Source organism: Heteronotia binoei, chromosome 21, assembly GCF_032191835.1.
Source record: "Heteronotia binoei isolate CCM8104 ecotype False Entrance Well chromosome 21, APGP_CSIRO_Hbin_v1, whole genome shotgun sequence".
Classification (NCBI taxonomy): domain Eukaryota; kingdom Metazoa; phylum Chordata; class Lepidosauria; order Squamata; family Gekkonidae; genus Heteronotia; species Heteronotia binoei.
Window position 1 is genome coordinate 36778230 of NC_083243.1, and position 21907 is coordinate 36800136.

At 42.9% G+C, this 21907-nt stretch overlaps 1 protein-coding gene across 2 annotated transcripts in view; it reads right to left on the minus strand.

Moving 5' to 3' along the window:
- Window positions 1-21907, minus strand: part of PPP4R4 (protein phosphatase 4 regulatory subunit 4) — a 142000-nt gene that overhangs the window by 15655 nt on the left and 104438 nt on the right. For both annotated transcript variants that reach the window (XM_060261119.1, XM_060261120.1), the window contains exons 12-17: window positions 12588-12665; window positions 10918-11001; window positions 8829-9011; window positions 5560-5665; window positions 3086-3233; window positions 1019-1163 (exon numbers count right to left, since the gene is read on the minus strand). In XM_060261119.1, the coding sequence (XP_060117102.1) occupies window positions 1019-1163; window positions 3086-3233; window positions 5560-5665; window positions 8829-9011; window positions 10918-11001; window positions 12588-12665 (744 nt within the window). The remainder of the gene's footprint in view (window positions 1-1018; window positions 1164-3085; window positions 3234-5559; window positions 5666-8828; window positions 9012-10917; window positions 11002-12587; window positions 12666-21907) is intronic.

Consider the following 21907-nt stretch of genomic DNA (forward strand, 5'->3'; position numbering starts at 1 on the left):
AGGCATGGCAAGCCACCCCATAAAAAGTCTGCCATGAAAACGTCGTGATGCAACGTCACCCCAGAGTCGGAAACGACTGGTGCTTGCACAGGGAACAACCTTTTTACCTTTATAGCTCCTATCCAGATGGAGGCACCAGTTCACACAAAAAGTGTATTTGTGTGAACACAGTTTTAGGAATGGCTATTCACATAAAGCAACAATTCTTCTTTTAGACTGTTTGCTGATCACACTAGTTAACAATCTGCTGTTTAGACTACTTTGGTCCACACAATACTCATTATGATGTGCATCAGCTCAGTCTTTGCAGGGCTAATGACTTCATCAGCAAGCTCTATAAGTTATATCTGCCCTAATTTGCAGGAGTCCAAATTGGTCATTATTGCAAAGAGAATGGAACGCACAGAGAACATCTCGGTATAGGTTGCATCCTCAAAGTTTTGTTTGCCATTACATGCATGAGCCATGTGCTCGCATGCTCTCTCCTTCCTTTCCCTCTCCCCTTCTGCACTACAATTCAGTTCTGTTTTACCATAAACCATAGTTTTAGCTGCGAAGCTACAGCTGACACTTTTCATCCAAATCTGGGATGGCCAGCCACAGTGAAGTTGATTTACAACCCTGACTTGGAGAAAAGCAAACACCATAGTTTGCTGGTTCAGATGTCATTAGAAGGTCTGGCCATCATTCGGGCTGAGTCACTACTGCTTTCAATCATTTAGTTCCTCCCCCGCCCTCTCCCCTATTAACCAGTTTTTAAAATTCATCTTTACTCTCTTTTCTGAATCATTTTACAAGTTGATGCACTTTGTCACCACTATGTCAAAATTTCTTTTTCTCCAAAATGCCAAATTTCACCAAAACCCCATTCTATCTAAAAATCCCCCACAGTGCTAGTTGCTGGACTTATGGAAATCTTTACAGTTTGTTTCTTTATCTGAAGAGCCAGCAAACTACTCAGGAAACCTGTTACTCGAATATTAGGGAGAGAACAAAAAGCAGAAACAGCTCCCCCTACCTTTTTCACAATGCTGAGGACATCTTTGTCTTTCTCCTCACACAGAAGTTTCCTGACACATAATTCCAGCTGCTGCAGCAAATGTTTATCAGTTGGGACCTTGAGGGTAGATTTCACTTTTGGCAATAAATAGCAAAGCTTCATTCTGTTGCAGGAAGCAGGAGGGGTGGGGGAAGACATGAAGATCTAATCAAAGCAGGCAAGGAAAGGTTTGTTTTTTTAAAATTGTGTGTTTGTTTGTGTGTGCATTACCCTATTTTGGTAAATTTGGGATAGTCTATAGCTATTTAAAGGCATAGCCATCTTGGCAAATGGCTTTAACTCTCAGCCCCATGATCCATGACTTCTTTATGAGCTACTCCTCAGAAATTCCCTTTGCTTTGCCTTGACTCTGTGAATGGAAGTTTAAGACCTCTGGGGATAGGGGTCACACCATTCATGAGTTCTTTTAACATCATGATTGGTACTGTACAATACAGACATGCTAAAGTACATCCTTCCTTGCCAATGAACACTAACAGATTTTGCCTCTCCTGCCCTATAATGATCCATTGATAAACATTATAAAGGAAAGTTAAAAAAGCAATAAAACCTGTAAAGTTTGCTAAATCATTTCAGGAGACAACAGAGGCCTCAACACTGAACACTGAAGAGTGATTGGATATAATGCCACTTAATAGACACCCTTAAGGTGCTGGCTGCCCTGTGGTCATAAAGTGTGCATGCACATATATGAGTATAAACAACTGGAACATAACTAGCCCCTCTGCATATCCATTATGGACTTACTGGTGTGTGACTCTAATCGCTAATTGTCTTTTGCCTCTGGAGACACTTTAAATGGAATTCTTATTTTTGAATGAATGGGGTAGTTCTATGAAATAAACAACAGACACTATTTATGCGTACAGTGAGCAAAAATGTATATTTTTAAATGGCATAGTAATTGCCTTTCAGTTTCAAGAAGTTACTCTGTCCATGCTTCTATGTTACATCATCTGGAAGGAAATACAAAAAACCCACCTCACTTTGTTCCATTTGGAAAATGTTCAGACCCCTGTCCTCTCAATACCATTTCCTTCCCCCCTAAGCAATATCACAGTCCCATTTTTTTTAAAGCACACAGTTTAATACATATTTTTTTGAATCCAGAAATAATTCAAATGGTAGACTTCAAAACAGTTAGTCCTGCACCCAGATATAGTGGACTACTACTTCTGTGGATTCTCATTTTTATCATCTCAGAACACTATGTCATTTTTTAATGTCCTGTGGCCATTTCAATCAGGCAGCAAAGCCCATACACTGCTGATTCTGTGCTACAAGAAACAGAGATTATTTTAGGCAGCAGGCAAGGCAATGCCAGAGAAACGTAGCTCACAAATGCAATGCTCTCTGGGTTGGTCACATCTTCAAAAACAACACTGTCTCTTCCACTAAGCGTGAATTTGAAGCCCTTGACTTACAGGGATGGAGAGGGGAGGATTAAAAGGGTGTATTTAGGAAAACTTTTGGGATAGGGCTAAATTTACCCACATACTGTGGATCTCTCCATTACATCACAGAGGTTTTGCCTTTGCTGCAAAGAGTTTGGCCCAGTGCTGTCCATCTTCTATATAACAAAGGATGTGATGGAAGCCACTGAGAGTCCAGGTGGTCAGCACTTGGCCTCTTCATTGGCTTTGCACATGGGCTGGTGTAATGGTCAGTGTATTGGACTAGGATCTAGGGGATTAGAGTGGCAGAGTGGGGATCTGAACCTGTGTCTACCCAAATCATTGTCCAACACTTGAACTCCTGGCACTCTCATGCATCCACTGCAGTATGACCAAGAAACTGAGTCAGGGCAAAGCCAAAAGCAAAGGAGGCTCTGGACAGAGATGAAATGCACATTCTTATACTATATAGCCTGCTAACATATGGGAAGTTTAATGTACAGTTACACTTGAGAAATTGGAGGCTTCCCAATGAACCTGCATTATACATCATCATAAAACAGGTTTAAGGAACTTGAAGAAAAAGCCATGCAAAGTATTTTATTATCTTTTTTTGTCAGTTGGTATGTACCTCACGTTTGCTACTGGATCATGCGTAAGTTCAAGCACCGGAAGAAAGAAGTATTCGCAGAAAAAAGATTTGGAAAAGAGTTCTATGATGAATTCACAAGTGTCTAAAAACCGCAATCTGTTCCAGTAGCTTTTCCCTTGGCCCAGTTCTGGGGAAAGAATGTTGTTCAAAAGAAATGCATAATCACCATCTGCAGATTTTTTTTTCAGAAGAAATGCATAAAAATCTCATGTGTAATTATCCCATAAGTACTAATCAATAATCTCAGAGGCAATGTAATGGGGTGCCTCATTACAGTCATACTGATCCTGAAGAGTGCTTCATATCATTTGCAATGAAGTGGGAAAAAATAACCATCAAGACAAGTGGCTACTGCAGAAGTTAACACTGCCAAACAGGGAGTGTTTGGCAGGAACTGGACTCTTTGGTCCTCCTTCGACCTCTTGCCCTCTCTGCTGTGAAGATCCTCACAGTGTCAGGGCTAACCATGGCTGTACATTACATCTGCACTTGTACTAACCATGGTGCATACTACCCAGATTCCATTTTAATGAAAACTTGCAAACCAGTCCCAAACACTGGTTTTAAATCTGGCTAAAGACTGGTCATAGTTAGCATTAAACATAGTTTGTATTGATCGTATGTAAGATTTAAGAATGCAATCCTAAACAGAGGTTACAGTCTTCTAAATCAAATAAATTGGCTTAGGATAGTGTAACTCTGCTGAGAATTGTACTATAAACCATGGTAAAGGCTGATAAGGAAAGAGGATGAACCTCACTTCAAAGAGAAAGTGAAGTAGAGGGAACCTGTAAGCCCAGTTCAATTTCTGAAATTGGCAGCTTTATATCTCTACTGGAGCATCTTGTTTTCTCTGTTTGGGGAGACCTCTGGAAAATTACAACTTCCTAGGACTACAGGTAATGTCTGGAATGGTAACTGACATATATTCCATGGCATTTACCAGGTAATTTAGATGTGTGAACATTAAGAGTCATCATACGCCTCTCATCCTTTCTGTAGTCTTTTGGGTAGACTTACAAGTACAGATCAGAAAGTCAGGCCAGTCAACTGTTATTGCATTATTTAAATCTTCCCTACATTATTGATAATTTTTTTCAGGAAGTTTAATATTCAGCATTTTTAAACTGAAGCCTCTGATGTTCTACTTATTGAAAACTATGGCAGCTATGCAAGAATGCGAGATCCAGTGGCACAGTGTAGAATAAATCTTCCACAGAATAGCTACTTTCTTGAATACACTGCAGAGTAGCAACACGCACACACACAAACCCTTATCTGCAGATTTGAAGGATGTATTGGTGGATTTTGCTGTACCTGTTGGAAGCTGGTATAATTCTAGCAAGTGTTTTTTCTTTATTTTTATCAGGTGTGAATTTGGCCCTGATAATGGAAAACCACCGCCTTCCCAAGATTGCTCTGTATGGCGAACTTTCCACCGGCCATCGAAATAGAGGGGCACCAAAGAAGAGGTACAAGGACTCCTTGAAGAAATCCCTTGGCACCTGTCGCATCAACCATCACCAGTGGTCTGACCTAGCCTCAGATCGCAAAGCATGGAGGCACACCATCCACCAGGCTGTCTCTTCCTTTGAGAACGCACGCATAGTTGGTCTTGAGGACAAAAGGAGATTGAGGAAAAATCGCACTGCTACAGCACCAACCCCAAATCAGACTTTTCCCTGCAGCCACTGTGGCCGGATCTGCCTGTCCCGCATTGGTCTTGTCAGCCACCAGCGAGCCTGCAGCAGACGTGGACTACTGCACCCTTCTTAAATCTTCGTTCGTGAAGTCAAGCCGAGAGAGAGAATGTCTTCTGATTGCTCTGAGCATACTGAAGTAAAGGGACCTATAACCTAGATGAAACAAAACTGTCGGTCCATTCATGGGCTCGTTGCCTACTCTGATGAGACTGGGCTTTTTAAAGTATCTGGCAGGCTTCTCCCCAAGCCCAGATAGTTGAAATTTTTTTAAACAGAAGATATCAGTATGATACCTTGGGACAGTATTTTATTTATTTTATTTTTATTTTATTTTATTTATATCCCACCCTCCCCGCCGAAGCAGTATGAGTGCTAAGTGTTCACAGTACCACTCAGGTACAGACTCCCCATGTTTAAAGGCCAATTTGAATGTAATACTACGGCAAGAATTTATTGTGCAAGATTACCCATGCCCGCTGTCTTGGTTTAAGCTGGACTGCTTCACATGTGATACCACTATACATACAATAGCAGCACAGCAAAGTAACACCAGCCGCATTGATCTTTGGTGCACTAACACTGTGTATGTAGCAGTCCAAACAAGATGCTGAGAGCATGGAAGGTCACACAGCAAAATTCTTATTGACCACCAACACCTGATTTTAAATCAAGCCTAGCCCTAGCCACAATCATTTTCCCTTTCACTCTTAAGTATGTTGCACTTCTCAGAATAAAGAAAAAATGACTCACGTTCAATCAGTTTCTGAATGACCTCGCGTCTTTGCTCCTGCTTGCGATTGTAGCGTAAGTAAATGCATAGGGTTCGAGCAGCTGCTTTTTGCACGGGCAAGACATTCTTTGAGAAAGAATGAACATACAGTGAATCTCATGAGAGTCTCTACAAGTATTCAAGGATGCATCATGCCTTATGAAGAGTGCACAAATAATGAGAAGTACACAGTATGGATCATGGAAAGTAGAAAGCACCTGAAGCTTTGATACTCTCACTTCAGAAACATGAATCCAAACTGGCTTTGACCAGAAATAAACCACACACGCATACACCCAACCCAGCCCCAAAACAAAACAAAGAAACCCTCTCATTTTTTTCAAATGTGGAGACAATCATGGAGTGGAGAGAAAGTTCTGTGAAGTCAGTGCAACTTTGTTAACTTTCTTCATGAATTAAAAAGGCCAAGGGGGTGACCAGGGGTTGGGATTTTGTGTTCATATGCCGGGCTGATGTGCCTCATCTGCTGAAGTGACTGAAGCAGGCTGCGCAGGTAAGGCAAACAGCACAGGGGCCACTGATGCCATGGTCCTAATGCATGGGAACAAAGATAAAAGGGCAATCCTCTGAGAAGTTTAAACAGAGCAATTTGTTTTTGCTGCCCCAAGGCAACCAATGGAGCTTAAACTATGTCTGTGCCCAAGAGAAGAGACCACCTGTTTCTTTAATTTATAAAAGTGCGGTTAACTATCGAACAGCAAAGTGGCAAATAATGATTCCCAATAAATAATGAATCTGAATTTCTGAGGGAGGAGGAAGTTTCTTCCAGTACATTTCATGCTAAAACAAAAAAAGCCCTCCTTAATTAGACCTTGTGGTTTTCTGTATTCTGTGCTGGAACCCGCTCAGCAGAAATTATTATCCCCTATTACACGTGAATAGATTTCCTTTGGTAAGAGGCCAACAATTCAAGATCTAGCAGATGTCACTCCCTCCCTCTTTGCTTTTAGCATCCCACACACATAAACCCAGCTCCATGCATTCACTGAATGAGGAGGGAGAGCAGGCATGAGCAAGCTGGCCCCACCCCCTTCCTCCATTTGATTGCCTGGTCGTCTACAGGGGTGACCACTTGGAGAAAGTGGCTGTGCAAACCCTCCCTCACTGCGAACAGTGACATTTGGAGAGCAGCATCGCTGATCACAGGGAGTGGATGTTCACGTGGCTACTTCATCTGCACAGTCCAACCCTGCAGACGACCAGGCACACTCCTGCCTGCCCTCCCTCCCACCCAGCATGTTCAATGAATATGTGAAGCTGTTGTGTGTTCCAGGCTGTCATCACCATGACAGCCAGACATTCAGCTACAAGCTTGCATCCCTTAGTCAAGCTGGACTGTGACCAAGAGACAGGTTGCCTGCAAAACGAAGGGCAAACTGGCCTCTGCACAACAACTCGTAATCTAAGCCATTGCTGCTACCAATCCTCTCCTTCCCCCTGCGCCAATCCATCTCCTCAGTACTGTCTGCAAAAGCCTCACAAGGAAACCCGAACTTGAGAGCAGAGGAGAGCTCTTGCTAATGCCAGCTCCCCCTCCCCCTTTTCTTCTCCCACAGGAATAAATACAGTGCTTTGCTTCTGCCAAGAAACAGGAAGGGGGCAGGGGCTGAGAGCAGGATTGCCTCATCTCATTACCGTTCTCCAACCCACTGCCTAGAGGGCCTCCTGGGCCCTCATCCTGCATTTCAAACTGATTCATACTTTATTTGTTTGTATTATATATGACGTGTGCAAATCAACAGATTAAGTAGATCTATGCTGGCTTGTGGTGGGATAAATGGCAATCGTGAGTCATCAAAATGACTGCCACCGATTTTATAGGATGGCTGTGAGAAACTACTGGGCTACAGCATCGCCATCTCTAAGTTACTCCCCCTCCCCAATGCTTCCTGCGGAAGGAATGGCCTCTCCAGTCCCTAGCATAGTCCTCCTCAGCTACAAAGTTCCAACTTCTTAGGCAGAAGGTATCAGGATCCTTCAGTGGGCCTCCTGCAGCCTTTCTCAGTGGCCATTCATCACCAGCATGGATCACGCCAGCCAAAGAAACCACTTTACATATTACGCTGCACCTCTGGGGTTTCTTTTCCAAAATATGGTTTTGTTCAGGAACACCAGCTGTACTAGGAGCCCTTGAAAGGAAACCCTCTGAATGAATTCCAGTTATTATTTGTGCAATTATGTGAGCTGAGATCCAAGGCAACAGGCATGCAAGGAGTGGGAGAAAAGAAAACTTAACCTAGTAGCCTAGTTGAGCTGAGCCTGGCGTGGCTCCAGGGTGTTGAACAGACTACCTCAGGAGGTCTGGAAAGCTCCTATACTTCTATCAATCTTCCAAATGTATAAAACAGAATTATTCAGCTTTTTAAAAAATAAATAAAGGGAATACAGTTGTGCTCTGTGAAATTTTAGGCAGTGTTCATTGCATACATTGCGTTGGTGAAAAAAGGGAGGAAGCAATCCCCTTTGACCACCAATGCTGGGAATCGTGGGGCCTGCATGGACTAAACACATGTGGGATGGGGGCTTCAATAAGGAAAGGAATTGGTCAAGATTAGGTTAAAAATCTGGCTGGATTTAACCTGATTATACTATTTTTGCTGCTGAGCTCTCTGATTTTGTGCATTCTCTAACTATGTAATCCAGTTTCTATTCCATTGCTGGTTCTATGTATTACACAGTTCCTACTGCATCAGTTCTAACTGTGTAATATGCCTTAAATCTCTCCAAGAAAGGAAGACTATAAATGACATAAACAAGCAAGTGAGCAATTCAATGGGGAGCCATTATACGCCTTCCTTGAATGCTGACTGCCTTTGTCAACTGGTTTAGAAACCAATCCAAGTGCATGTCGTATAGTAGGAACTACTTCACAATGAATTGCTAAACCTGTATCTGGCTTCACCACGTTGTGATTGCAGATGACGACTGAATGCTCTTCCATGCAAAAGTTTCCCTGCGCACAAAAAAATTAATGGCAGGAAAAGAGTTCGAAGCCAGTTTTTCCTTGCCCTGTTAGCATTATATGCGCATGGATTTACTTTTCTTTGGGAGAACCTTCATCCGCAGCCTGAGCTGGTATAGCCCAGGCCAAGGTCTACCAGTTCAGTGGAAACCATGAATTGCAGTTCTCATCTCAAAGAGAAAGGAGATGTGCTTGAGAGAGAAATATAACCCAATAAATAAGTGTTGGAATTCAATAAGTGAAGATAGGGTCACGCAAGGAGCTTACATTTGTCATAACGATTGTCAGCATCCTGTACAAAAAGCGGTAATAAATTTGATCGCTTGAGATGATGTGAGGCAGGCAGGCATATTTTTGTAGTAGTTTCTCGTGAGTCCTCCATTTCAAAGAGGTGGCTGCTCTCTGCTCCGCTCTTGTTAGTGCTGGGATCAACTCTGGGAAATTCAATAGCTACAGAGGGGTGGGGGGGAGGGAAATGTTAATTATGTCATGGTTTGTACTATTAAAAAAAAATGGGCTTGTATAAGCAAAACCCGCTTTGTTTGCCCAAATTCCATCCTGACAGTCGCAGTCCAAGCCACAAATCCCCCAAACAGGAATTCAATGGAAAAGGTTTTAGACATGGATAAGGATTTTTTTTTTCAGTTAACCCGCTGTCATGGTGTTATGCTTCTCTCCACATTCTGATCAAACAGGCAGGCACACCTGTCCTGCAGGAGAAGCTCTTGCTACTGTGCCTCTCACCACATCCCCAACTTTAACCCTGCTGTTTGATCCTTCATCACTTTTGGACTTTCTCAGGATCAAGTCAAGGGTTAAGAAGTATTTTATCCTTCTGCTATTCACTGCATTTTAAAAATATATGTCTTCTTTGTTCATTGAACAGCTGCAGGCAAAAGGAATAGAGGGGTTTTTTTGCTTATAGGTATTTATTTAATGTCTGTCCTGTTTATATACTTTGCTTTATTCCATTAAAAAAACCCCAAATCTCTTACATGCATCTACTTCAGTCAATGCCAGCAGTATAGTCAATACTGAACATTTACTTGGGCAGGACAAAATGGAGATGCCTTCTATAAATAAATATAATCTAAACTGCACATCTTATGCTACACATATGAAGTCAGAAGGCATTAATTGGTATTTTACAGATAAGGAACCTGAAAAACTTGGAAATACTCCCCTGGCACTGCTGTTAATGGTACATCTAATTCTCAGGTAACAGCCAGTTCCTGAGATATACATCTGCTCTTCACACCTTCAGACATCTTTTTTTTTTCTAGCAATGTACACATGAGAACAGGTATCAATTCGCATGCACACCAAGAAAGCTTGTACAGTTGTAAGTGTGAGAGAGCAGAACCAAGTACGGAAGGAAACAAATGTTGCAGCCTTTGAGCAAACAAAGCAGGACAGCTTCCCCCATCCCTCAGTCCCAATCCCAGTTTTGGGCCCCCTGCCTCTTTCCTTTGGCATCCCATCCTCCAAAAAGACTTCCTTCTCGTGATCACCTTGCAACTTTGCATATTTTTGTTAAAATGAATTAACTGTTTCTTTTCATTTCATTACCTTGACCAAAACATAAGGGTTTGAAAACAGGGGGCAAGAAAGATCAGTGGGCCATACATAGAGTTCCTGGAGCTTTATGAGGATGGAAGGAGAAAGCAAGGGAGGGCATTCAAACTGCATTCCCTTCAGCTTCAAAAATTCACTCAGAAACACTAGGGAAATTTGTGGTGCAATACTTAATGTGATGTGAAGGGCCATAGATGAAAAATAAAACAAGAAAAAAGTGCACTTGTGCAGGTGACCTAAAGCACTATCCTATACTTAGTTATTTCAGTCGAAGTTGACTTATACTGCTGTATAAGATTGTACTGGTAGGCATGTACAGGTGGCTCTTTGGATCTCAACCAAATTCCTGACTGCATGCTATCTCCAGAAAGAAATTCTATAGTGGAATTGGCACTCTCTGGCCATGCCACCTGAATACTAGAAGTAAAACTGCTTCATATATATATTTGCATCCGTAATCAAAACCTTGTACTCATATAGGAAAGGTCCCCTGTGCAAACACCAGTCACATCACGACGTTTTCATGGCAGACCTTTTTACGGGGTGGTTTGCCATTGCCTTCCCCAGTCATCTACACTGTACTGATATAGAAATATGCATTTATTTATTTATTTATTACTTTAAATTTCTATCCCGCCCTCTCCGCAAGCAGACTCAGGGTGGCTAACAACATTCACTACACTAAATGGTGATATTTGAAAGCCAAGAGAAGTCAGTATGGGGCTCAGAAACAGTTTTCTCCTTCAGAAGAGGATTCTATTACCATGTCTGTCTGCCTTACCTTGCTTTCTGATCCACCACCTTCACCTCCAGTAGACAACAGTTCAAGAATTTCAGGAAGGTGACCTATTACTGCATCTAAGACCTGGGTAAAGAAATGATGAAGCATTCACATTTCCAATAGCTGTTTTAATATTCTCCTTGATGCGACACAGCTAATATTGACAGTCTTGCTCATATATAAATTTTTCTCTAGAGAGCGGTCTAGTTAGGGAAGAATCCTGATCTATCCTTATGCTGACAGGAAGGATGCCTTGTTAAATCACTATTTTCTGTTTCTGTGTTTTTCTGAAAGACAGATTCTATTAACATCGAAAGTGACTTGATCTGTTCAGTAACTATGCTTGTAGCTTTACTTCATAAAGCTCAATGCAGCAGCTTTGTTAACAAAGGCCAATAAAATTTTATTCCAGCATAAAGTTTCATGGGACTGACCAGTGGTTCTCAGTCTGCAACTTGTGGACAGCCCTTTTCACAATTCGCATTTATTTCCATCCCTGGCATGAGGCCTGTACCTCTGTGGGACTCACAGGTTTCCAATTTCTCCAGCTGCAGCAGTTTCAAAATCTGAACCACCTGCCATTCATAAGCCCCACTGGGCAAGGGCCTTGGTCATTATCCTGAAACACGGGGCACATGCCACATCAAGGAACAGTGCTTGGAGGAGCCATAGGCAGTACATCAAAGGACCAATAATGGCTCCTGAGCCACTGAGTACCAATGGAGTAGAGCCTGCTTTCATTACACCTGAAGAATCAAGTCCAGGGAAACTTATGTTGGAATAAAATTTGGTTAATCTTTAAGATGCCACTAGACTCCTGTTTATTTACACTGCAACAGACCAACATAGCTAACCCTCTGGCACATTTTAGTTCTTCCTATATGGCATAACTTAAATCTGCCTCTTCTTAACATTACATATTGGGAAAGGATCAGCATATTTTCTTAATCATGTTCTGAGTAGCCTGGACACCTCTAGTTCTTCCAGTTTTCCTTCCTATTGATTGCTCTTCTACAGCCTCCCCTCAAGATACAGGTCCCAAAATTTCCAAACACAAAATCAAAGCAAACAAGTTTCGTGCTAAGCAGAGAGGTATTCCTTGAGGAATCCTGAACATTAATATTTAGCTTGTCCTGTCAAATACTCCCAGCTTCATATCATCCACTCATTTATAAGTTTCAGGCTGCCATTGCAAAACACAAGGTGCTCATATACGTGTAGCAATTTGCTCAAATACAATGACATTTTAGCTGATCTTTAAAGCACACTAACTATTCTGGCAACCCCAAGTTGTAAACAAAGATGTTGAATGACACTGAACTCAAGGCTGACCTCTCCCCCCAGCTTGATATCAACCCACTAATTACTCCTCTTTGCGTGTGGCTTCTCAAACTACTTTGTATCCTGCCCTTGTACTTGTTCATTTGGCTCTGTATTTATCTGTCTCTCTTGGGAAGGTGTCACACGGGGCTAAGTCAAAAGCCTTCAGTCATCACTCGCAGATACATCTATACCAAACACCTACCTCATTCTTTATGACTAGGAACATGAAGCAAACAGAAATGATTCATCCCATCAAGCCTTTCTTATTTTGGCTTGTTAGAATGTCGTTTAGGATAATTGTAAATGATATTAACACAAGCAACAAATACAGAACAATAGGCTATTACCTCTAGTGACTCATCCTGTAATAGGGCTACCAGTTCTTTATGTACTACATACACATCGGTATTTAAAAGCTTAGCAACCTGAAAGATAAAGAACCAACAAAGCATGGACATTAGTCCCTTTTAAACTAGTGATGTTTATTTTATAACAAGGCTTGAATAGCCCAAAGGAAACAAGGGTGTAGAATAGATCAGGCAATGCTAACAATCAAACCACAGGGCCGTTAAGGAGTTCTTGCCCTTTACACACCTCTAGCACAGCTGCTGTGCTGCTAGAAGCACACAAGGAGAGCATTATGCCAGCTCCATACCACTGAACTGTGCCCTTGGATTCTGGAATCGCATTTTGCGAAGTTTTTCTACTTCAAATTCCCTTTGAACATCTAGAAATTTTACAGTCTTCTGCCACTGGACAGATATACTAAAGATAGTTCCGAGAAGCCAGGTTTTATTGTTTAAGATTCCCTGAACAAGAGGATATTTCCAGGCTTACTTTGAAGACACAACTATGCAAATATGTGCCTTAAGGTGTACATATGTAATGTGGGAAGGATAACATGAATGTTCTGCTAATAAAGGTACTTCTCTAGGCTACCATGCAGAATTCGACTGTTTATGATTCTGGCTAACGCTTGCCTTAAAAAAAAAGGTAAAGGTAGTCCCTGTGCAAGCAGAGTCATTACCGACCCATAGGGTGACGTCACATCATGATGTTTGCTTGGCAGACTTGTTACAGGGTGGTTTGCCATTACCTTTCCCAGTCATCTACACTTTACCCCCAGCAAGTGAGTACTCACTTTACCGACCTCAGAAGGATGGAAGGTTGAGTCAACCTTGAGCTGGCTACCTGAACCCATGAGACAGTTTTTTTAAAAAAAGGAAAGCATTGCTAAAACGAACATTTCAAAAAGAAGACACACATTTTCTACATGTTCCCGTGTGCATCTGTCATTGGGCTGCCCTGGAAGACAATTCATCAACTTCCACTGGTGAAAAGCATGTGGCAAAATCAAAAAAGAAAGGGGAAGAAAAATCTTCAACTCAGATAAACCAGGTAACCAAGAACACTGATAACAAAACTCATAACGGGATAAATAATAATAGGGTCCAGTATGTTAAATTAGCAAAACTTTAATATATTACAAATAATAAGCAATAATCAAGTCCATTAAAACTAAATGTGTTTCAGTCACAAGGCCTTCCTCAGTGGTACAAATTATTAAAATATACAACATAAAGTCAAATCATTCAACACACAAAATACAACATTTCTGACCTCTAGAATACATGCAAGCAGAACAGCCTGTTAATTAATTGGATAAGTCCCATTTTGTTATAGGAATAAATTAGAACCGTCAAAATATTTTTTTTAGATTGATTTTGTTCATGGTCGAAATATCTCAGGTAAGTAAGGTCAGCATGAATCATGCCTCTATGGTGTGTCTATCCACATTCAGGAACATGTGTATGATGTGTATCTCCTAAATCACTGCCCCCCTCCCTTATATGAAGATTTATACCCTGCCCTTCTCTCTGAATCAGAGTCTCAGAGCAGCTTTATCTTCTTCCCCCACAACAGACATCCTGTGAGGTAGCTGCTCTTTCAAGGATAGCTCTGTAAGAGCTATGGCTGACCCAAGGTCATTCCAGCTGCTGCAAGCAGAGGAGTAGGGAATCAAACCCGGTTCTCCCAGATAAGAGTCTGCACACTTAACCACTACACCAAACTGGCTCTCTTGTGCTCATGTAAAGAAGGGAGGCAAATTCTGCTGTTTCCCCTTGTTACAGTTCCCAAGGATGCATTCTTGTCTGAGAGGAGCAGAGCAGCTCTGATAGCTGAGACAGCGGGAGAAATTGCTGAGAATTTCTGAGTTTTGAAGGACTTCATTCTGAGGTTTGTGGGGCCACCTAAAATTCTGAGTTGTGATGGCTGGGGAACTGCTCTTTGTTTGCTTGACTGCTCTTTGTTTGGTTGACTGGGCTAAGGGTGAAAGAGATTGAGAGTGATTGCTGCTGATTGCTGAGGAGGGCCTCTGCTCCACCCTCTTTGCATTTTAAGCTGCGCCTTGCCAAAGGCGCGAGCCGAAGGGCGAGAGCTAAAGGACTCTTGACCTGTGGCTCTTCGCCTAGGGGCTCTCTAAGGACCAGGAACCCAGATCCCTGATTTCCTTGTTCTCCCAATAAGGTAAGTTCCCAATAAGGTAAGTTAAGTTAAGGTAAGTTGACCCTCCAGAAGGGGAGCCACTTAAACAAACAGCATTTAAAGAGGACTGTATATTTTAATATATATATATATATATATATATATATATATATATATATATATATATATATATATATATATATATATATATATATAATGAAGACAGAATGCCAGCAGGGGGTTGGGGGCTTTCCAGTGTTTTGCACTTGAGTGTGTGCTCGATGCAAGGAGCTCCTGGTCCTCAGGAAACGAGTTCGTACCCTTGAGGCCGAGGTGACTGCCCTGGAGAAGCAGAGACGGTCAGTTAGGCACTTGGGGAAGACTCTCGGGGGCGTATTAGATGAGCCCCGCTCTGAACATAGCAGCCCCGTTGCTGCCAGAGAGCGTGAGGGTCGAGAGGGAACAGGGCACCGTGCTGAGGATAAGGGGAATGCGCCCTCAGAAGGGACCTCTTCTTCAGTTGCTGAGCAGAAATCCTTTCGCGCCAAGGAACCATCCCTGAGCAGGGGGAGAGGGCGGGGGGGTTGGTAGTTGGTGATTCGATCCTTAGGCAAGTAGACAGCTGGGTGGCGAAACCGCGTACTGACCGTATGGTGACTTGCCTGCCTGGTGCGAAGGTAGCAGACATTACGCGTGTAGTAGATAGGCTGATAGACAGTGCTGGGGAGGAGCCTGTGGTTGTGGTGCATGTTGGCACCAACGATGTGGGGAAATGCAGTCGTGAGGTCCTGGAGGAAAAATTTAGGCTGCTAGGCGGGAGACTTAAGGCCAGGACCTCCAAGGTAGCCTTCTCAGAAGTGCTACCTGTTCCACGTGCAGGGCAGGAGAGACAGGCACAAATTAGAAGTCTCAATGTGTGGATGAGACGATGGTGTAAGGAGGAAGGGTTTAAGTTTGTTAGGCACTGGGATGCTTTCTGAAACAAGCGGGAGCTGTACAAAAGAGACGGTCTCCACTTGTCCCCGGATGGAACCAGGCTGCTGGCGCTTAAAATTAAAAAGGTGGCAGAGCAGTTTTTAAACTAAATCTTGGGGGAAAGCAGACAGGAGATGAAATGTCTCTGGTTCGGGAGGACTCGTCTCAAAGAGATGAAGGGTTAGCTGCTATTTTTCTACCGGGTAACGGACCAGAGTTGTCCACTGTGAAGGTGACAAACAGTATGGACTGTCTGCCAGAGTCTCGAGGCGGCAAGGGGAAGGTGGTGGGCCTAGCTTGCCTGGGAAATTATAGATGTTTGTATGCGAATGCTAGAAGTGTTCGAAGTAAAATTGGTGAATTGGAATGTTTAGTGTTGAGAGAAAACAGACATTGTGGGAATTTCAGAAACTTGGTGGAATGAGGAGAATCCGGTGATTCCTGGATATAAGCTATATCGGAAGGATAGGGAGGGAAGGGTTGGAGGTGGGGTGGCTCTGTATGTCAGAGAGGGTATACAGTCCAGTAAGACTGAGGTCAGAGAATTAGATTCACTTTTAGAAATGCTTTGGGTTGAAATAGAGGGCCCAAAAGGAAATTTAACTATGGGAGTTTGTTATCGCCCACCAAATCAAAAGAGAGAGGACGATTATAATATGATGGAAGGCTTTAAGATAGCGGCTAATCGTAAAAACTGTGTCGTAATAGATGATTTTAACTACCCGCAGATTGATTGGGTCAATATGTTTTCTGGTCGAGAGAAAGAGATTGAGTTTCTTGATGCTCTCAATGACTGTGCTATGGAGCAGATGGTCTCAGAACCTACCAGGGGTGGGGCGATCCTGGATTTGGTCCTAAGTAATGCCCAAGACTTGGTGAGAGATGTAAAAGTGATTGCGCCACTTGGGAGCAGTGACCATAATGTTATTGATTTCACCGTTTGTATAAATAGGGAGTTGTCCAAAAAGACCGCCACAACCACATTTAACTTTAAAAGGGGTAAATACACTGAGATGAGGAGGCATGTGAGGAGGAAACTGAAAGGAAAGGTACATACGGTTCAAAACCCTTGGGGAAGCTTGGACACTATTTAAAACTATAATCCTAGAAGCTCAGATAAAATACATACCACAAGTTAGGAAAGGCACAAACAGGCATAAGAAAAGGCCTGCATGGTTAACAAACAAAGTAATGGAAGCTGTAAAAGGTAAGAAGGACTCCTTTAAGCGGTGGAAAACCAGTCCAAGTGAAATTAGTAAAAGGGAACACAGGCTGTGGCAAATCAAATGCAAGACTGTGATCAGGCAGGCAAAAAGGGACTATGAGGAGTATATTGCAAAAAACATAAAGACCAACAATAAAAAATTCTTCAAATATATTAGAAGTAGGAAACCAGCCAGGGAGGCAGTGGGGCCCTTGGATGACCATGGGGTAAAAGGATTACTGAAGGAGGACAGGGAAATGGCTGAGAAGCTAAATTAATTTTTTGCCTCCGTCTTCACTGTGGAAGACGAGAACTTTTTGCCCGCCCCAGAACCACTAATTTTGGAAGGGGTGTTGAAAGACCTGAGTCAGATTGAGGTGACAAAAGAGGAGGTCCTACAACTGATTGACAAATTAAAAACTAATGCGTCACCAGGTCCGGATGGCATACATCCGAGAGTTCTAAAAGAACTCAAAGTTGAACTTGTGGATCTTCTAACAAAAATCTGTAATCTTTCATTGAAATCTGCCTCCGTTTCTGAGGACTGGAAGGTAGCAAATGTCACCCCCATCTTTAAAAAGGGTTCCAGAGGAGATCCGGGAAATTACAGGCCAGTCAGTCTGACTTCAATACCGGGAAAGTTGGTAGAAACCATTATCAAGGACAGAATGAGTAGGCACATTGATGACCACGGGTTATTGAGGAAGACTCAGCATGGGTTCTGCAAGGGAAGATCTTGCCTCACTAACCTGTTACATTTCTTTGAGGGGGTGAACAAACATGTGGACAAAGGAGACCCGATAGATGTTGTTTACCTTGACTTCCAAAAAGCTTTTAATAAAGTTCCTCATCAAAGGCTCCTTAGTAAGCTCAAGAGTCATGGAGTAAAAGCACAGGTCCTCTTGTGGATCAAAAACTGTCTGAGTAATAGGAAGCAGAGAGTGAATATAAATGGGCAGTCTTCACAGTGGAGGATGGTAAGCAGTGGGGTGCCGCAGGGCTCGGTACTGGGTCCCATGCTCTTTAACTTGTTCATAAATGATTTAGAGTTGGGAGTAAGCAGTGAAGTGGCCAAGTTTGCGGATGACACTAAATTGTTCAGGGTGGTGAGAACCAGAGAGGATTGTGAGGAACTCCAAAGAGATCTGTTGAGGCTGGGTGAGTGGGCGTCAACGTGGCAGATGTGGTTCAATGTGGCCAAGTGCAAAGTAATGCACATTGGGGCCAAGAATCCCAGCTACAAATACAAGTTGATGGGGTGTGAACTGGCAGAGACTGACCAAGAGAGAGATCTTGGGGTCGTGGTAGATAACTCACTGAAAATGTCAAGACAGTGTGCGTTTGCAATAAAAAAGGCCAACGCCATGCTGGGAATTATTAGGAAGGGAATTGAAAACAAATCAGCCAGTATCATAATGCCCCTGTATAAATCGATGGTGCGGTCTCATTTGGAGTACTGTGTGCAGTTCTGGACGCCACACTTCAAAAAGGTTATTATAGCATTGGAGAAAGTCCAGAGAAGGGCAACTAGAATGGTTAAAGGGCTGGAGCACTTTCCCTATGAAGAAAGGTTGAAACGCTTGGGACTCTTTAGCTTGGAGAAACGTCGACTGCGGGGTGACATGATAGAGGTTTACAAGATAATGCATGGGATGGAGAAAGTAGAGAAAGAGGTACTTTTCTCCCTTTCTCACAATACAAGAACTCGTGAGCATTCGATGAAATTGCTGAGCAGACAGGTTAAAACGGATAAAAGGAAGTACTTCTTCACCCAAAGGGTGATTAACATGTGGAATTCACTGCCACAGGAGGTGGTGGCGGCCACAAGTATAGCCACCTTCAAGAGGGGTTTAGATAAAAATATGGAGCACAGGTCCATCAGTGGCTATTAGCCACAGTGTGTGTGTATATATAAAATTTTTTGCCACTGTGTGACACAGAGTGTTGGACTGGATGGGCCGTTGGCCTGATCCAACATAGCTTCTCTTATGTTCTTATGTTCTTATTCTGCTCTGTTCCCAAGATTCCCCCAATCCTCAGAAGCAGCTTTTGGGGGAGAGGGGCAGTTTGCTGTAGGAGGAAATATCCTCCATGCATTCCTTCCATTCCCATTCTCAGGTTCTAGGAGATCATTTACCTTCTGCCTACAAGTGGATGCCTAGCAATAATTTTATTTTACTATGGTATCAACAGAACAGCAAAACATTTCTAGGTTTCTGGATTAAAACACATTTGTTAAGGGTCGTGGCTATTATCATAACAGGTCAGAGGAATGTGAATTAATCTGCATAATCTATTTAAAATTTAAAGTATCCCCTATGATTTTTAATATGTAGATTGCTACAGTATATACAGTACAGAGTAGCCAGTATAAGGCCAAAGTAGCAATTAAAAACAAAACGGCAATTAAGGCAATACACCAGAGATCTGTATTTAAAAAGATCAACCAGGTAATTTTTCACTCATATGGAAAGTGGTTCAGATGAGTACTTAAAATTATTGTATGCTAACTGCCAATTAAATTGCCAGGTCCTGCAGACTTGTATAGCTTATGCAGAAATTGCAAAGTATTTCCACCATTCCTACTTCTTCCCACATCTGCGTCTAATTCCCTTTTCCATTCCAATTTGACTCCCTCTGTCTTCAGTCATGGATTTGTTTTCTGTGTGATGACAAGAAAAGAGTCCTCTGGTCCAGTGTAAAATTAAAATGTAAAATTATAGCCAAAATAGACATTACATTTGCTTTTATTCAATTATCTTTAATCCATCACCTACTTCCAAGTCAACTCAAATGTCTTCACCTGGAAACATTTCCTATTAACAAGCTGAGGGTTGGGGTTTGGTTTTGTTTTTTTCATCTTTGAAGACTTCAAGGGACTTCAAACATAACCAAGTTGTTGCTCAAGCATGCAAGAAGTCACAAATTCAATCCCTGGTATCTCCAAGGATTGTGTATAACAGATGTTAAGAAAGGCTTTCTTCACCAAAAAGCCCCTACCAGTCAGACTGGTCATTAGAGGAAGAGTAGTAGTAGTAGTCTGTTTATACCCTGCCCTTCATTCAGAGTCTCTGCCCTTCATTCGAGAGCCAGTTTGGTGTAGCGGTTAAGTGTGCGGATTCTTATTTGGGAGAACTGGGTTTGATTCCCCACTCCTCCACTTACAGCTGCTGAATGGCCTTGGGTTAGCCATAGCTCTTGCAGGAGTTGTCCTTGAAAGGGCAGCTGCTGTGAGAGTCCTCTCAGCCCCACCCACCTCAAGGATGTCTGTTGTGGAGGGAGAAGATATAGGAGATTGTAAGCCACTCTGAGTCTCTGATTCAGATAGAAGGGCGGGGTATAAATCTGCAGTCTTCTTACAATCTTCTTTCCCTTTCCCAACCCACAACAGACACCCTGGCCGAGGTCAGACGCACATAAACTGACAAGATGGGTATGGATGAAAGCCAGATGCATGTCAGATTTTATGCAGTTGTCCAAACATCAGCATCTAGCAATGGTCGTTGGCTCGTTCGTGTTCCGAACTACCACGACTGAGACGCGGACTTTTTTTATAGTACATTAAATCCGGAATAAGAATGCTTCTGACAACTCCTGCACGTACTTTCTATGTTTGAACGCTCCATTGTAGCCGACTCGTCGCAAGCGCACATCCACTTCCCTGCAAGAGCCCACTCCAAATGATATCATTGCGCCAGCAATTGTTGACTCAGCCTTCCAACCTTACGAGGTTGGTAAAATATGTACCCAGCTTGCTGGGGGGGAAAGTATAGATGGCTGGGGAAGGCAATGGCAAACCACCCCGTAAAAGATCTGCCATGAAAATTTTGTGAAAGCAGCATCACCCCAGAGTCGAAAACGACTGGTGCTTGCACAGGGGACCTTTCCTAAATGCGGGGGGAGGCAGATCGCCCACCTTTGCTGTCTCCCTGCCAGGCGGAGAGACAGCAAAGAGAGTTGCCGTGCTCCCCCCCCCATTTAAACACCACGTCAGGGTGTTTAAATGGGGGGGGGAAGATCACCCACCTTTGCTGTCTCCCCACCAGGCAGAGAGACAGCAAAGAGAGTTGCCGTGCTCCCCCACCCCCATTTAAACACTACGGTGGGGTGTTTAAATGGGGAGGGAGGAAGATCATCCACCTTTGCTGTCTCCCCGCCAGGCAGAGAGACGGCAAAGAGAGCTCCTGGGCTTCCCCTTCCTTTCTGGGTGTTTAAAGGGGGGGGGGGCAGATCGCCCACCTTTTCTGGCACCTTTAAAAAAAAAAAGCCAAGCACAATATCCCACGTACTGCGCTTGCATGAGTGTGGAATGCCATCTCAAATATTGAGGTCCGGTTGAGACCTCTGATCAACCAGCGACGGGACCAACGCTGCTTAGAACTGAAGGATGGAAGGATGTCTGATCAGGAAATTCGTTGTAAAAAAGCTGCGGGGTATAATAGCGATGGGTTAGGGATAGATTTAATGGTGAGTGTGACCGCGGCCCCTGTGAGGTAGGTGAGGCTGAGAGCTTTGAGAGAGCTACTCTTGAGAGAACAGCCCTGAGAGGACTTGTGACTGATCCAAGGTCACACCAGCAGCTGTATGTGGCAGAGTGGGGAATCAAACCTGGTTCTCCCAGATTAGAGTCCGCACCCTTAACCACTACACCAAACTGGCCAGTGGCCTAATAAGAGATTAAGCAATTTTCAGATAGTAAACCTAAAGCAGTCTGTCACAGTGCAACAAATGTGAGAAAAGTTTAGACTCCTATATGCATATACATTGTACATACACACAGCTTTTCTATAGCCTAAGATAAACCTTAGGTTTGTAAAAAAATTAAAAAGGAATAATTCCAACATCTTTGTGTACACGGTGCATGGAGAAAAAAAGAACTCTGGGCTTTATTCTGGGTTGTCAAAGCAACCAAATAGGGCACACAACAACCAGTGCTGTGATAGGTTATTGGGGAAAGCAGAAGCAGAGAAACAATGTGGGGGAGTAAGGATGTAATGTGGG